The sequence below is a fragment of the Pelecanus crispus genome, chromosome 8, assembly GCF_030463565.1.
Source record: "Pelecanus crispus isolate bPelCri1 chromosome 8, bPelCri1.pri, whole genome shotgun sequence".
In the NCBI taxonomy this organism is placed as follows: Eukaryota; Metazoa; Chordata; class Aves; order Pelecaniformes; family Pelecanidae; genus Pelecanus; species Pelecanus crispus.
The window spans coordinates 38,070,543-38,087,750 of record NC_134650.1 but is presented as its reverse complement, the minus strand read 5'-3'; the positions used below and the strand labels follow the sequence as shown (position 1 = coordinate 38,087,750).

The window sequence follows — 17,208 nt, the reverse complement described above, 5'->3', positions numbered from 1 at the left end:
GCATGTAAACAAGTAACAAATCAATTGAATAGCAGTTAATGGAAGTGCAAATTAACTTCATAAAATGATACCTGTTCTGTATTTAACTATATATATATAATATATATAATCTGTTTTCTCCCATTCTAATGTGGTTCTACTCCCCCCTCCCCACATTTAAGTTTAAAAAGATTTATCATTACTTGTTTTATACTAAAAAGAGTGTACGAGCCTGCGTACAAGTTTAAGTTTTGCTCTGCAAACAAGACAGGTCTATGGTGATACTTATCATCATCCTTTCTTATCTTTGCATCTCTGGTATCCACAGGACAAGAGGATATATAACATATGTACACAGTGAAAATGTGGGCATGTCAAGCCACTTATTTAAAGTCAGTTCATTTACTTGCACACATTGAAACTTAAACCATTTATCAATGAAGTAGACAGTGTAGTGTAACTTCCGGACTTGCTTGCACACCTTAAGGCATTAATGAGAGTCTCAATTGATAAGTCATTCTTGTTATCAGTATGAGGATCATCTATACACTTCTCACAACAGTCAAATGCTTGTTCATCACCCACGTGCAACATCTGGCCTTGATGAAAGCTTCTAAAGCACAGATAAGTCATGGCAAGACTTTGATTTTGCTTTGAAAGCCATCTTCTTATTGTTCTTTGCCACAATTCTCCCAAGGAATCGCTTTGCCTTTTTGCCTATGCTTTCTCTTCTTTTTGTGTTGGCCATTCTCCTAGCATTGTCTTCTTTACTGTCTTTGCGAAGTCTAATTTGCCGAACAATACCTTCGAACAGGTCCTTGACATTATGATGAAGAGCAGCTGAGGTCTCAATGAATTTGCAGTCAAACACAACAGCACAGGCCCGCCCCTCTGGATGGAAAGAGAAAAAGGGAGATGAGTGGAGACGGACATTTTCTTTTCATATATACTGGCAGAAAAACTAAACAAAAATTGACTTTAAGTAAGAAAAGTGCCTTCAATGCCACAAAAGAGCTTTACTACATGGTAGGAGAGTCCAAATTTGCACTCATGGTTTTGCCCTCTTATTGTTCTTGGTTTTGTTGTGGTATGGTCAGAAATCTCATTTGACCAATGGTACTGAATATAAGGCAACAATTGTCCTCTAGGCAGACCATTCCAGTATTGTTTAAGAGCTAAAGCTGAGATAGGAGAGGCGCTTGCATGCACGCTTGCTGTTTGATAGGAAACACTGTGAGGTATAGAAAGAAATGGTTTTTATTTCTTCTGGAAGTTTTTGAGCAATTATGCACCTCTGCCTTGCTGTAATAACAGGTGAGAGTTTTCCATGCTAGCTACAAGTGAAGCTGATACAGTCCACAAGGTCAAGTCATTGACCAGATCACTAGAGGTCATGAATTTGTACACCATTGGATTTGACTAGGACTCCATTCAAAATGGAAGATGCTCAATGTTCCAGACATAAGCATGTAACTCCGCAACATTGCTGCAGTGCAAATTTCCATGTTCAACTTGTGGTAAATAATGGCAAAGTTGTAAACCTGAGCAAAGTACCGATATCACGACTGGGACAGGTCAATCATGCACTGCCACCAGCCCAAAAAAAGTGATAATCTCCTGATGAATTCCTTGTGCAGGCATTTAACACAGGGAACATGGCAAAACCAGACAGCAAGAGATGGTTCTTCATCATCATCAAGGCACCGATATTTCAGAGTATTCTTCCCAGTGAAAAAAAAAAACAAACCACCACCACCAAAAAACCAAAACCACCAAATGTTTAAATAAGTTAAATTAACACTGTGGTGTTGGCAGTGGTTGCTGTGCTCTAGTTACCAAAATGCTAGCTGGAACAAGCTGAGAAAACTCCCACTGATCACAACTGGAGGACATATACAAAAAGACTTTAAGTTGTGTGAGCCTGGTCCCACCAGCACAACTCAGATGTGATGGTATCACTTTCAGAAGAAAGAGGATTGTACAGGCTGTATGGGATCACTCTTTTCAAAGGCTGCCTGCGTTCTATGACAAGGCACTCCTCTCCCTTAAAAAGCATAGTTTGAGCTATCAAATCTTGAGACTAGCAAGCGCTGCTGCACACATAATATACAGTTAAACCCTTTCAGTTAATACTGACCAAAAATTAATCCTACACAAAACAGTATGCTAAAGCTGCAGCTCTGATGATTATTTTTTCTCTTGTACTGCAGTTCAGAGCATTGCTCTGCACAGTCAGAAGTCTTCCCCAACCACCAGCTCCACTGTTTTCTGTGGTACCAAGTCCCTGAGCACAAACCAGCTGGCTTGATTTCTCCAGTGTGCCTCGAATCATACATTTTTCTACATCAAAACCAGACCATTTCTATTGGCCGTGATCCTCTACAGCCTTTGCTACTAATTTAGACATTAGTGTATAAATGAATAGTGTCTCTTACCATCAACTGAGACTTCCCGGGACCTGACCAGGTCGCTTTTATTGCCCACAAGAATAATAGGAATGTCTTCTGTTTGCCTTGCTCTTCTTAGCTGGATTCTTAGCTCAGAGGCCTTTTCAAAACTAACTTTGTCTGTCACTGAATATACAATAATATAGGCATCTCCCATTTTCATACAGTGGTTCTGAAGCCATTGGCTGTCATCCTAAAACAAAAGGCAAGAAATAGATTTATTGCACTGAAAAAGCTATTCAACACTGATTAATGATTTAATTATTGTAAGCAGCTTAAAGATATTTTTCTTAGCTTTATTGTAAAGAGTCAGTAAGAGTAAGCCAAACCTCCCAGTTGTTTTTTTTTTTTTTAGAAGATTTTGTTATTTAAAATATATTAACAAAATAAAATTCCCATGTTTCCAGAAATAATATTGGGTCTGCACTGATCAGATTGTGAATCTCTAATTTTACAGTAATTCCCTGGGCTGCTCATGTAAGCTGCTGCTTATTCAAAGCATTAAGGGATTCGCGCTCCAGCCCCATTCAGGTTTTTAAACTGCCTGCCTAGCTACAAGAAATGAATTGCAGGAGAGAACAAAGGCAGTATGAATTCTGATTTTTTAATGCCACTTTTTTAATGTTACTGATCTGATCGAAGAAATAGGCAGACCTAGTTGTTCCATTTCTACTTTTTTTTTTTAAGAGTGAATCACTGACACAGCCATAAAGAAAAAATAGCCAAAATCTGTACGTACCTGCTCCCATATATCAAACACCACGAGAGATGCTTCTTCTCCGTCAACCATAATTGATCTGTCGTATGTATTTCCTACGGGGGAGGAAAAAAAAAAAAAAAAGGAAAAGTTCAGGAGAAAGAAGTTACTCTTCCGCAGCCCGCCGGCCGCCGGGCGGTGCGGCCCCGCTCCGCTCCCCGCTCCGCGCCCCGGCACCGGGAGCCCGCCCGCCCCGCGCCTCACCGGCCTCCTCCGCGTCCGCGCAGTCCTCCACGCCGCCGAAGATGCGGGCCAGGCTGGTCTTGCCGACGCCGTGCTCGCCCAGCAGGATCACCTTGTAGAGGTTGCTGTCGGAGTCGCTGCCCGAGGAGATGACGGAGTCGGAGGAGTCGGAGGCCCAGCTCTCCCGGTGCGGCTCGCCGGGGCTGTACGAGGTGCAGCGCACCAGGCCGGAGAGCTCGTCCTGCGGCAGGGCGGCCCGCAGGTCCCGCTCGTCCACCGGCATGCTGCGCCGGTGCAGGTGCTGGTGCGCGGAGAAGGGCATGCTGCCGCGCCGCTTGTCCAGGTAGCGCAGCTTGTCGCCGCGGTTCAGGGTCATGGGGGTGCCGGGCTGCGGGGAGAGAAGAGCTGCCGACACCCGCCGACACCCGCCGGCCCTGCGCCGCCCCGGCCCCGCCGCCCGCGGAGCGGCGCTTACCTGGGGGCGCTCCGCGGAGAGAGGGACGCCAGCCGTGAGGGATTCCCCGCCGCTAACAGCCCTGCCGCCGCGGGAGCCTCCTCAGCGAGTGCTGCCGCCACCCCGCTGCCCGCCTCTATTTATGGCTCCGCCAGCCCGGCCCTCCCCGCCGTGACGCGCGCCGCCCTACCAGCGCGGCCGTGGGCAGCGCCGTCCGCCCACGGGGGCTCGGCTCGGCGCGGTGCGGTGCGGTGCCGTGCCGTGCCGTGCGGCGCGGCTCGGCTCGGCGTGGGCGGGGGCCCCGCCGCGGGGGAGGCACGGCCCGGTCCGGTCCGCCGGCGGCAGCGGAGGGGGCGGCGGCGGGGCTCCCCTTCCGCGGCCGCGGAGAAGCCGCCGGGGCCGCGGCACGGCCGGGCGCGCGAGCGCCGTGGGGAGGCGCGGGGTGGCGCGGAGCGCTCCCGTGGGAACTGCCGTCACGTGGAGCGAGCGCGAGGCTGGGCAGGCCGGCCGGTCTGCCCCGCGCCCCGAGCTGTGCGGGGCTGGGCTGAGCTGTGCGGGGCTGGGGGGGCTGTGCGGGGCTGAGCTGTGCGGGGCTGTGCGGGGCTGGGCTGAGCTGTGCGGGGCTGGGCTGTGCGGAGCTGGGCTGAGCTGTGCGGGGCTGTGCGGGGCTGGGGGGGCTGTGCGGGGCTGAGCTGTGCGGGGCTGTGCGGGGCTGGGGGGGCTGTGCGGGGCTGAGCTGTGTGGGGCTGTGCTGTGCGGAGCTGGGCTGAGCTGTGCGGGGCTGTGCGGGGCTGGGCTGAGCTGTGCGGGGCTGGGCTGAGCTGTGCGGGGCTGGGGGGGCTGTGCGGTGCTGAGCTGTGCGGGGCTGGGCTGTGCGGAGCTGTGCGGGGCTGGGCTGAGCTGTGCGGGGCTGTGCGGGGCGGGGCTGGGCTGGGCTGTGCGGGGCTGTGCTGGCGCTCCCGCGCGTGGAACGGAAGGCGGCTTTGGCTGCGTGTGTCGCCTGTTTCCACTCGCAGCCCTGTGGGAGCGAGCACCTGCTGAGTGCAGCTGGGCTTCCTCGGCTTGTCGGGCTCGGTGTCACTGGCCAGCAGTTTAGGTATAGCCCTGGTGTCTACGCTAGCGGTAGGAAAAATATTTGCAGATTTGCAACACTTGCATTACTTCGTGCTTGCTTTGCTCAGTGTTGAGGAGCAGGTTACGAGACGAGCCCCTGTGCCAGGCGTTGCACTCCTGTGTAAGCTTGCCAGTGTGTCCACCTGCGGTGTTAACGGGTTAAGAGGCCGGTATAAAACATAAAGGTCAAACTCTCTTGATTTCACCTGAGCAGCAAAGTCAGATAGTGGAAGTCTTATCTCCTAAGTGACCCAGTCATAACCGTGTGATCGGGTGAAGAAACGACTAAGCAGATAACTATACTTGTGTTCTGAACGGCTCACCCGAGCATCGCGTACACAGTTTGTTGTTTACCTAGCAACCGAAACATGTTAGACATTTTACAGCCAAAATAGCTCTGGCTCCTGCTCCCAAAAGATTACAGCCTGATCACTACGGGAAAATCCCTGTGACTCTGTACAGGGATAGTCGCCATCAAATTCGTGAAAGTTTAAGGGTTTGCGAATCAGCTGCCGAAACAAGGCTAAAGGCGGAGAGAGAGATGATGGAAATGAAGTTACAGATGTAGAGAATAAAGTAAGGGAAGGAAAAGAATCTGTGGGATTGGGCTATGGGGTTGCGTAGCCAATAAAATATAGCATACCGGCTCAGAAACGTCCTTTTTTCTTATAACATGTTAAACTTCTCAGGCTACTTAACTGTGACAAAGATAAATGTGAAAAATACTTTGAAGGGGCTGACCACAGGGAATGGATATTTCTTCCCATGAAATTAAGTGAGTGAATATTCTGTTATTCTCAGGAGCTAATTATAATTCTCCAGTCCGTGCTCTTGGGGTGGTTTTGGCCCCTTCGCCCTGATAACTGCAGTTTGACGTGTTAATGGGGCGGTTAAAGATCACCAAGTGCTTGCAGCAAGTTCTCTCTGCCTGTCTCACAAAATAGCAACCAAAATAGCCTTGTCAGTTTAAATAGTCAGAGTTTGGTGGTGAAACGAAGTGAGTGCTTCAGTTAACTGAACTGAATTATGAACCTCTGGTTAGCATTTTAAATCATGGTTAAATAATTTATGGTTAGCATTTGAAGTATGCCGTGGTTACTTAACTTGGATAAACTGGAATCTGCCAAACCGTCTTGATTAATCTGTATTTATATACAGTTCATTATATAAATACCCTTCCAGAAATGGTTTGTCTTCAGTTAACTTTTTAAAAACTTGAATGTTTCTGCTTAAAATTCTCACCTGAAAATATTCTGAGTGGGTTTATAAGTCTTTTGGACCAGTCTTTCTTGCATGCCATTACTGTGTGTCAGGGTCAAACTTTAGAAGGTGACGTATAAAGTGGGGGTATTTTTAATTCTTTTCGGTGTGAAAGAAGGGAAAACTAAGAAGCATCAGAATCAAAGATACAGTGCCACTTTTGTGCCACACATAGCACTGCTGACTGCAACCCAACTAAAAATGGGAGTTTCACTGACAGAACTTAAAGAAGCCATGTTTCATTCCAGGCCTTTTGCTGATGAGAGTTACAAATATTTTAATGATGTAAATGCAAGATAGACCCCTTGCTAGCCAAAAAATAACAGGAAAGGCATATGTAAAAGTGCTAAATAAATACTGTGAGAGAACAGTGTTTCAGCAGGAAAAGTGACTGAAAATAAAATAACACCTAATAGAAATCATACGAAAAATTCAGGACTCTGTGGCAAAAACTTGTTTTGTGCCAGCACCCAGGTACAACTAATGAATTAATGGTTACAGAATACCACCCTGGTTACAGGATGCTGCTCGGGATCTGGCACTGGGTTCTGTGAGTTGTCCTTTAACGGAAAGTGGGATGGCCTTGGATTAGGTCCCCGGGCTTCCACTTGTTCCTAGAGGGCTGAGTACAAGTTGCACAGAGGAGCGCGGTGCCAAGGCAGTTAGGTTCATCCGCCGCAGGATTTGTGCCTGGAACCGGAGAGAGGGAGAGATCACAGGGGTCATGTAGCTGGTTTATCTCCTTTGATCTTAATAGGTCTGGCTATTTTGTGAAGTTGGAAGGACTTAACAGATAATTCAGGTTAATCACTTGAGATGCATAATGTGCTTCTTCACATAGCATATAATTCTATTTGCTGTTAATTATTGCTATATATTCATGTATACATTACTGTGGCACCTGCTGATTTTGGTGGGGTGCATATGAGACCATAGGCTTGAAATGCTGATTTTTTAGTTTCTCTGAAGGGTTTTCAGACCGTCTCCTTTCTCACCTGCCCTCCATTTCCACTTCAATGCAACTGTGTTTCTAGCAGATATATTAACTGTAATGTATTTCTATTTAAAAGAGATCTTCAAGTCTAGCTTTTCTGCTCTTATTTTCTATTGTTCTAGCTTCTACTGGTCTAGGGCTTGTTTTAATTAAATGAGTGCTTCAGGCACATACTGTAGACTTGATATTTTTAGTAAGCCTAATATACCATTCCTTACGTATTCAAATGGAAACTGGAAATTTTATAATTTTGTTGGATTTTACGTCGAGCCAGACCTGGAGTCTGTCAATGTTGACGGTAAAAGTCCACTCCAGCCCACATGGCGGATTGTAAGCGCACTGAATCAGGGTTGTCACGGTGGCAGTGGTGCCGTCTGCGGCCCTTGGGTCCCGGGTGACCCCTGGGCAGTTCAGGTGCCTGTCCCCTGCAATGGCTGTGTCACAGAACCAGCAGCAGAGCTGCAGCCCAGGGGCTGCTCTCTAACCCAGATCCTTGCTGCATGAGGAAATACGGCTTAACGAAAGTAGCAAGCAAATTCTGCTGAGGCCAGAAGCACTGGGTCATTTTTGGACTCAGGGACTCCAGTCAGCTACATCCTAATTATCAGGGTATTCTGGGATCCTGGCGGAGCCACTGTAGCCTCCCATTTGTGAATCAATCCAAAAGCTGCACTGTTGCTTGGCTGCCCAGCATCTGTGGTGTGTGTCCTGTGGTTCTCATGGAAGAATTTGATCTGAGACTTAGAAGGAAAGGAACATTGGTGTCCTGTATTGTGTGGAATTGAGCACAAAGCTCTCTAAAAAGGGATTACTTTTTTTTTTTTTTCATTTCATCTTCATATGATTTTCATTTTCCTTATTTCATATGCTTTTCACTTAAGGCACCTTTCTTTGTATTTTACTGTTGTAGCATATGCAGTTTCTCTTCTTCTGTTATCTCATTCCTTTCTTATTCTCTCTCTCCTTTTTTTCCCTTTCAGTTTTCCTCTAGCTTTTGAGAAGTGTCAGTGTTCACTTCTAGTGATCTTTCTTGGCCTGAGTGCTTCTCATCATATGGAAAATGTAAAACATGCAGTCCGATCCTGTTTTTCCAGTTATTTATTCCTGGGTTATCAAAGCTTGTGCCTGGAGTTTCTTTATGCTATATTAGGTGCAGAGTGCATTTCACAGTCTAAATGACAAGCACAGACTTTGCAGGGGGTGCAGTGATAACTAAGCATGTATAACCCAACACCTAACCTCCTCCCCTTTGAATTTTCAGATAAAAATGCGGAATTTGGGGGGTTGAATTAAATATGTGTGATTCTACCTCATCAGTGTTTGTTCAAGGTCAAATGCCATATTATAAATAGCATTTATATTTTTTACATCAAATTAATATTATCACTGAATTCCAGTTTTTGCTTTTGCTGCTGTCTTACATTGGAATTGTTTCACATTTGATTAGGAATAATAGAAATATTTTGAACAGCCCAAAGACTGGATGAGCAGCAGTGAGGTTTGGGAGAAAGTATTGTTCTCAGCATGGCTCTATGCTGGACGTCGTGGGTTTCTCCTCTCCTTACTTTTTAACTCATCTGCACTGCCTCAAGTCTAATTAATCAGCCATTATGTGGGTGAAGTTGTTTCTATACAAACTGCGGAGATATCCACAAAGGTCTGTTCTTGCCAAGTTATATGAAGCATTACTCCTGCAGAAGCATGAGTCTGGCTACCTCCCAAATACCTGGACTAAAAAAGAAATAGCAGCATTTATTATTATTTTAATTACAGAACTGACAGACTCAGGTCAGTGGGAGAAGGGACAGAGGCAGCAGTAGGAAATGTGTTGGGGTTTTTTTAACCCAAGAGAGAGAGAGGGGGGTACGGGGAAATGCGAAAATTTATTTTATCCTACAAAAAGTAGGATATAGTGCAAATGTGGTGTCAAGTTTTCCTCACCATCACTCTTAAAATCACAGATTAGTGTATGCTGAATAGATATGGGCTAACTGGTTCAGTTTGTGGGTTGTATGCAAATATGTATTAGACCTTTTCATGTGTAGCATATGGTATATTGCATTGTCTTGCAGGTAATATATAAGGATTTAAAAGTAGGCTACAGTTTGAACTGTACGTAACTGTAGCGATGGTGGAGCTTTCAGCCTTAACACTAACTCCTTTGTCGGGAAGCCTGATAAATGTTTCATCCACGCTGACCCTGCATTTGGACATTCCCAAGGGAGGGCAGCACACCCCTTCAGCCAAGGAACCATGCTTTTTTTCATTATTACTCTTGCATTTAATGACAGGTAATTTTTTTGATTGAGTAGTGGTAGCCATTAATTGGGGCTGCAACAATAACGTGAGAAATACGAGATCTGGAGTCGATAGAAATCAACATAGCTTAGAAAGTTCACATAGAGTGCCGAGGGGGAAATGCAAGCAGAAACCTAACTAAATCCATTATTATGTCTACAAAATTAATCAGAAGTTAGTTCTTCTCACAGCTACTGTGCTTCCTCTCAGCTCTAGATCAGAAATTCTAAAGGTCACTGATAGGCACTGCAGAAGAATGTAGTACTGTTTGTGTTTTTCAGGTAGAAAACGATAAAATAGGTAAAATTTCGGTCCATTGCTTGTAACATAAAGCAAAGGCCTCTGTCTTTCTGAAACTCTTGCAAAAGAGTGCAGAAAATAACTTGGGATAAGAATAACTGGAAATGTGTTTCATCTCCCTGCTGCTCTGAATTTCTCACTGCTTTGAGTAAGCTCAAAAACTTCTACTCCTAGATAACCTCATGACCAGCTGAACCAGGTGAATCATTGCTCTGAAAAAAAGAAGTTGCACAAGTGGCAGATCTAATTTCAGTTTTGCCTGTTCAGTTCCCACACTTCTTTTTCACAGAGTGCACTACACTATTGGTAAACTATCCTGTTAGAATGTATTTGGGAAAAGCATTCTGTCTCAGTCTAACTTCAAATTTGCACTGATTTTTAGTTTTTCAGACTCAGGTTTACTTCCTACTGATACAGTAACCGCTTGTGCTATACCCTGCTACAAGAGTCAGAGTTTGGATACCCCCTTACTTTCCTCAGTAACTGCGGAACGGACTCCTTAGCACATACTGTATGTGATCAGCTGTTTGCTCCTATTGCATTTCAAGTTTGGAGTAAAATCAGAACATGACCTAAGATATTTCCATAATTATTTTCCTTTATCACACCTAATTCCTCTTTTTCAGTATTAAACCTGTCATGGCCAATGTGCGTGACGTACATCATCTGTCCATGAGTGGAATGCTAAGTATCCTGTTACAATTCCTGTGGGATGTGTACTCCTTAGTGTGGATTTCAGAGGCCCTTTACAAGAAATATGTAGAAGTCTGATACCATGAAAAGGTTTCTGAATTTACAGATTGCAACAGACACTTGGTTTAAGGAATGGGCGAAGTAAATGGCTGGCTGGCTGTCTTACTAAGTAGTACATAAGGGTAAGGAAGCAAATTGCAAATGTAAGATTTATTGTTTACCAGCAGTAGCTCTTGGCAAGAGGAATAAATCTATTTACAATAACAAATTAAAGGAGCTGTACTGGGTGAGGCTCAACTTACAGCCAGTTTCGAGCAGCTGTCAGTAGCAGATATCTAAAGAATGGACAATAAGAACATGATAAACACAATTAAAACTCCCCCCCCATGTAACTGCCAGGCTAAAAGTATTCCTTTTGTTCAGAGGCCCTTGATGTGTTTTTTGTGCATATTTTTTTAATTGCTTTTTAAACCACATAGATTTTTTTATATCCTGCAACACCTTCGTTTGCTGCGTTGTGAAGCAGAGAATAAGATTTCCCTCATGTCTTCTTCATACACATAATGATTTTATAGTTTTCTTCAGTAATTACCTCTCTTGGCTGAGGAACCTAGAATATTCAGTCACTCCTTGTGTAAACACGATCGCTACTTGCTCTTCTCTGTATCTTTTTGAATACATCTTTTTAGAAGTTAGGGGACAAGAAGCACACAGATTATTCAAACTGCATGTGCCCATGGACTTCCACAGTGGACAGTGATGCTTTCTGCTTGCTTTGTTAATCCTGAGAATTCCTATCATCTGTTTATGCTGTCAGCTGAGCATTGAGTAACATTTTCATGGACCTACTGTAGTTCTCTTTCATTGAGGAAGTAAGGATTTAATAGGCAGGAAATTGGGTAGAAAACAGCCTAAAGCTGCCCTTGGTATCCCACAGAGTCCATTTCTTCCATAAGTTGCCTGTTAGCAGGTGTCTTCCACATAGTACTGCAGAAAAAGGAGCAGAAACTTGCAGAAGGAAAGTGTAATTGTGAAGGAAAACTTCTCTGTAACAAGAGATTACAGTGAGGGTGCCGGGAGCACGGCAGATTACGCTGGTGACAAGGCGTTACTTACATTTCAGCACATTACAGAGATATCAAAGGAAAGAAGATCTGGGGATGTGGGGTCTGAAAATCTGCATAAAGTCATCATATTGTAGATGTTTCCATGAATATGACAGGTGAACAAGGAAAAGTCTCCTTGCAGTGAAAGCCCGTAAGTAGACCCCTGTGGTCCTCTGAGGAAATGACCAACACGCTTCCAGTCGCAGAGCTGCATAGACCCATCGCTGAGGGAAGAACATAAGACAGAAACACAATTCATAATGTTTGCGGCAATATAAAGTGAAACTTTACCTGTGCTGCCCTCTTCTGTGTACTAGATAAGAAAAAAAGACAAGGATTTTTTAATCTACCTTTTCTTACACAGAGAACTTTAAGTTTGTGTCCAAATATGCATTTATAATGCTTGGAATCGCTGCGCCTTATATAAGGCTCCTGGTGGGGAGTGGTGGTGACCAGAATTAAAACATAGCTGCCCTTTTGCAAGATGATCTTGTTTCCCTTGTGGGGAAAACTCCATTTCTTGTTCATTTCAACAAATGAAAGCTTGAAGCAGGGACAAAACCCCACAGTCACAGGGGAGACTTATGAATTTTAATTAGAAAGGCTTTATACTTCCTTATAACCCAGTGCAGAATTTATGGTATCTTTCCTGTGGTGAGTGATGTCATGGAATCATTCATGTAAAGTGTGTAGGAATTCGGATGTGAAAGATGTTATCATCTGTTCCAGGAGAAACTCAAAATTTGTCCAGCTGGAATGTGCTGAGTTTGGCAAATTCCACATTTGCATCATAGCAGTAATAGGCATCTCTGCTTCTTTTAAATGTCTCATTTCCTGCTTTGCCTCTGCTGCTATATAAGATATTCTGATGAAGACCTCCAAAATTCTTATTGTAGAATTATACTGGAATCAAACAAACTTTCTCATTTTCATTTTAAATTGTCAAAGTTCTTTCTTATTTTATTCTTGAGAAATAATGTAATAATAATTATGATAATCATAACATGCTTCATTATCTACCACTTTCTCTCCAAAAAATGTAAAATGATCAGGATCTAGGCTGATGATAAAATACAGAGAGCAAGCACGAGTATAGACTGAGGTAATAGAATGGTATGAAGTGTGTACCTTTTATAAAGAGGGTTATAGGCAGTAGACTTGAAAAATAATTATTTTATGAAAGCAAATGCAGATCTTAATTCCAAAGCCAGCCCTAACTAGAGAAAGCTGAATCAAAACTCCAGTGCTAAAAGTCTCTCAGTCCTAAAGAAAAAACTGCAAAATCTTGACGCATATCAAGGACATTCTACACCCAAACAAGTTACAATGAAGCAGGTAAGAAATAACTTTATTTCCCTGTTCATCTTATTCCTCCCACAAGCAATTTCCCCACATCTAGTCAATACCGGCATACTGAAATCGTCGAGGCAGCGGCATGCTGAGCTGCTGATCACATTGGGGAAGTGCCAGGGAATTATTGCTCAGTTCTGCATCTCTGCATGTCGCGTGCTTGAGGGCAGAGCTCCCTGTCAGAGGTTTCTTTGACAGGCACATTACAATGTAAATCTTTGGGCCTTAGGCATTTTAAGTGGACTTTATTAAATTTTCCAGATCATCAAAGCTACTTATATTCAAAGAAGGACTCAGTGATCATCCCATTCTCTGGTGGTGACAAAATTCAGCAAACTGGTTGCATTTCATGGCATTTTTTCCCTGTGTACAGTTTTGGAAATGAGATCAGAATCAGACCTTGACAGTCTTTTCCCTTCTCTACACTTACTCACAGCAGTAATTAACATGAACCAGGCAAATGCTTCCTTGGCATCCGACTCTCACGTCAAAAGCATCAAGTCTGTGATTTCACTGCCTGCTCATGCACCCGGGGCTGTGAGGGGAAATGGTCTTTATTCAACAATTAGTGTCAAAAAGAATATGATGAATACAGTAAATTGCTTTTCTGCAAAGGCTCTTTCTTTTCACACTCACCCCTTTCTTTCATAATCTTTACCAAAGAAAGGGTTATATATTTGCGTTAACGCCTCTGCTCAAGCACATCAGCACCACCAGAATCGTTCAGATGAATCTACAGCCTTCTAAGGTAACAGCAGCATGTAGCTAGGCAACAAAAAAGAATATAGTATTTTTCAGGAAGGAGGACTTTTCTAGATGATCTCATACAGATGCAGTGCTTTTTTTGCCTTATAAGAAGAAAACGCTTCATTGGAGAAATGAGTCTGTCATCCTGTCACCGTCAAGTCATATATATATAGTCATATATATAGGCTTGATTAGCTGTGAAAGAAAATAACAATGCATTGTATACTGTTCCTATTTATTTCTCTCTATCTATTTCATATTTGTAAGGTTTTTTACAAAGACTAAAACCCACAAACGATTTTATGGCAGATTTCATTAAGCATCATCCTAATTAAAATGGAATGCTTCAATAATTACCAAGTCAATCGAAATAAATTGTATCTCAGTTCAGCTGAAATTGTGTCAGCTTTAAAAAAGAGATTTTATGAGTGGAAAAGACTTCCTATTGTATGTACCGTCCATCACTGTGTGTAGGGACAGAGCTGTTGTGAATGGTGAACACTGATTTTATGCATGTGAAGGGATTCAGTTAAGTGCAAGCTGAAGAACTGATGTCATCTAGCAGGAATGGTGTAGGTATCGATGCCTTGGTGCCCCGGATGAGGGCAGTGAGCGCAGCAAACAGAGGATGGCGGAGGTGCCAGGCCAGCTTCTGGGCCTTGGGGGGACTCTTTCCAGCCTTGAGAGGCAGCAGGAGCTCTGAGGTGCTGGATGAAGACATCTTCCCTTGTTTCTCATCTGGTTTTGTGCTGGGCAAGTCTCGGGACAGCAGCTGACCTGTGTGAAATCGTAGCACCATCTGCCATTATCAGCCCCTGAGCCACACTGGGGTTCACGATCTCAGCTCACAATTCCAGCTATCCCCTCTTTCCCATTTCTCCTATCTTCCATTTTCTACATCTTGCTAATTTGACAATCTGTCTGTACATGCAAAAATGTATTTAACTTGTAGAGCTTTCAAATTTTGTTTCTCAGTCTGGGTGCAGCAGGGCAGCCTGCGTGGCAGGGACGGACTGTGCACGGCGCTGGCAGGAGACCTGCGGGCGCCAGGGAAAAAACCTGTCCTGGAGCAGGGCAGTCCCTCTCAAGTTGTCCATGCTTGTGAGAGCACATGCTCTGTGCATTGCAGTTTCTGTGGTATTTTTTCTGGTACAGACCTGAATGTAGCTAATGAGAGACACTACATCAGTCTTGGCAGCTTTCATGTGTGTATTTCCTCTCTTTGGCATGTTATTTTGTTTGTGTATTCCACAGCCTGTTCTGTGGGATGGCTTCCATCTTCCCAGCTGGACAAAGGCACGATTCATACCACGTTGTCTCTTTCATCTTGTCATTCTTTGTGGTGAAGAAGGAATTGCCCAGTTAGGCATCCAAGCCCAAAAAAGACACAGTTTATTTGTAATCAGTGAAAGACTCAAGCAACTTTTAAGAGAATGAGGACCGGATCACAGTGAAGTGGCAGAGGAAGGTACACCGTCTTCTTAACATTCATAGCAAAGTTCCTGCAGTTTTAAGGATTCGTAGAATATGTTACAAGTCCTAAACTAGTATGATACATTAACTGATGTGCATACAATTTGTATCTAAGCTATAGTGTTTATTTATTCAGCCACAAAATGCAGAAAACTATTAATTATATGACTTGGTAACTGCATAAGTACATCTCCTGTGGAGTTAAGTGCTTGGACTACAGATAAACTGAAATGTGTACACGCAAATGGCATCTGCGTTTAAAGTAATGCGGTTATGATTGAGGTTAAAGCTGATACAATGTTTACTTTTTGTTTGAAAAAATAAATTAACTCTTAATTGTTTTACTAGGAATGGCCCAATATTCTTCTAACCAACACAAATAAATGTGACAAGACCCCATCACTTCTATGCTAAAAATATAATCCAGAGTATAACTTCAATTAAAGCTCTAAGTTTGCAGGATCAGCCCCAGAATGGTGAGTTTGAAGGGGAAGGGGAAGAAATTGTTTAAATAACAGCTCCTGTTTCAAGCTCCTAGTTAATTTTGTCATTACTGAGAATCATTAGTAAGGTAGAATTTGACAGGCTCTTTACATTATTGACTTATGTTTTAAAAAACATCTAAAATGCATTGCTGTGAAAATAAGTCAGTACCAATTTGAAGAGAAACAATTTATGTGACTCGTTCCCAATCATTATTTTCTGTCTAACTCAAAAGTAATTGTGTTTTTAAAGAAGTTGGCTGCAGTGTTAATGAAACTATTTTCTGATTTTCAGTAATAAAACTAGTTTTGTTCTATTAAAACTGTTAGGAAAAAAAATTGGAATCTATTGGCATTTATTGTTTTTCTCTGCAAGCATTTCAGACTACATGGACGATTTATTTGTCACTTTGCAGGGGAAATAAAAAGTATTGCTGCTTAGATACCTTCATAATCCTTTCACAGGGTATGTGCCAGCTCTTCCATTAGCAAAAGAGTAGAGAAATCAAGTTGCCAGGTATCCTGGGGTTAAGCAAGCTCGTGACAATCTACTGAGGTTATTTTGGTCAAAGCCATGTGTGACACATCTGATGGGAACCCAGATGAAATTAATTTGGGTAGATTAGGAAAAAAAGTGCTATGATAAACCATCATCTCAAAGTTACATCAAAATAATGGGGAGGATCACGGCCAGCAGAGAGAGCTTGGCAGCGATGACTTGCCAGTTGCTTGGGTCTTCCTGCCTGGCTCAGCGTGGACACAGCTGCTGCCCACACTCTTTGGCCACTGCACTTACGATCTGGCAAGCTGTGCATATCCCTTTGTCAACTTAAAGCGTTAGTTTTACGTAGATACTTGTCCTCCTGATCCTCCTGTCTCCTCCTGCTGTTTGTGACTTACCTGCAGTAGGACAGCAAAGGCTTTCTTGTTAGCTGCAGCAGCGCAGGGGCAGGAATGGGATGGGCCGGGTAACAGCCCAGCAAGAGGGGGGCCGTGTTGTGGCCATGCCTTAGCTACAGGCCCCAGGTGGGAATCTCCCCTTCAGGCAACCAGCTTGTAGGGAACAAGGAAACGAGAGGGGTGGGAGATGTCGAGCATAAGGTAATGGGAGCTCACTTCTTTCCCTTGCAATTTGGAAGACAAAGCCCCCAGCACTGTAGAAGCTACCTGTTCTCTGTGTCGCTACAGACCGAGGCTGGAGGCATCCCCCAGCTAGTGGCAGCACAGTGAGGTGTTGTATGCCCCTGCCATTTCCTTCTCTTTCTCTTCCTGTGCCTTCCCAAAGCTCACAGGCAGCAGCTGCTCCCCGTTCCCATGTTACTTGCTGGAAATTAACTTCTGCCCTGTTCTCTCCCTCCAGCCCTGCACTGGGAGCTGACCTAATGGCAGGAACCAGAGACTGTTTTAACTTCTGAAGAGGACAGCCTTAGCATCTGAAGCTTGCATGTGCTGCAACAAGATGCTGAAAAGCAACAAAACTGATGAGACAACTGGCAAGTTTCTCAGCAACCCTGATGAGTGTGTGGAATGAAGCTGGGAGAGCAGGGTTTCCAACAATCCAAACAACCAGGA

At 44.0% G+C, this 17,208-nt stretch overlaps 1 protein-coding gene across 1 annotated transcript; it reads right to left on the bottom strand.

Annotated features, from left to right (window-relative positions):
- Positions 1-592: 592 nt before the first annotated feature.
- Positions 593-3,742, bottom strand: RRAD (RRAD, Ras related glycolysis inhibitor and calcium channel regulator). Its single transcript, XM_075715528.1, has 4 exons — positions 3,388-3,742; positions 3,166-3,239; positions 2,415-2,619; positions 593-870 (listed from the first exon to the last, which is right to left on the bottom strand). The coding sequence occupies exons 1-4, from the start codon at positions 3,740-3,742 to the stop codon at positions 593-595; spliced, it is 912 nt and encodes a 303-aa protein (XP_075571643.1).
- Positions 3,743-17,208: the final 13,466 nt, after the last annotated feature.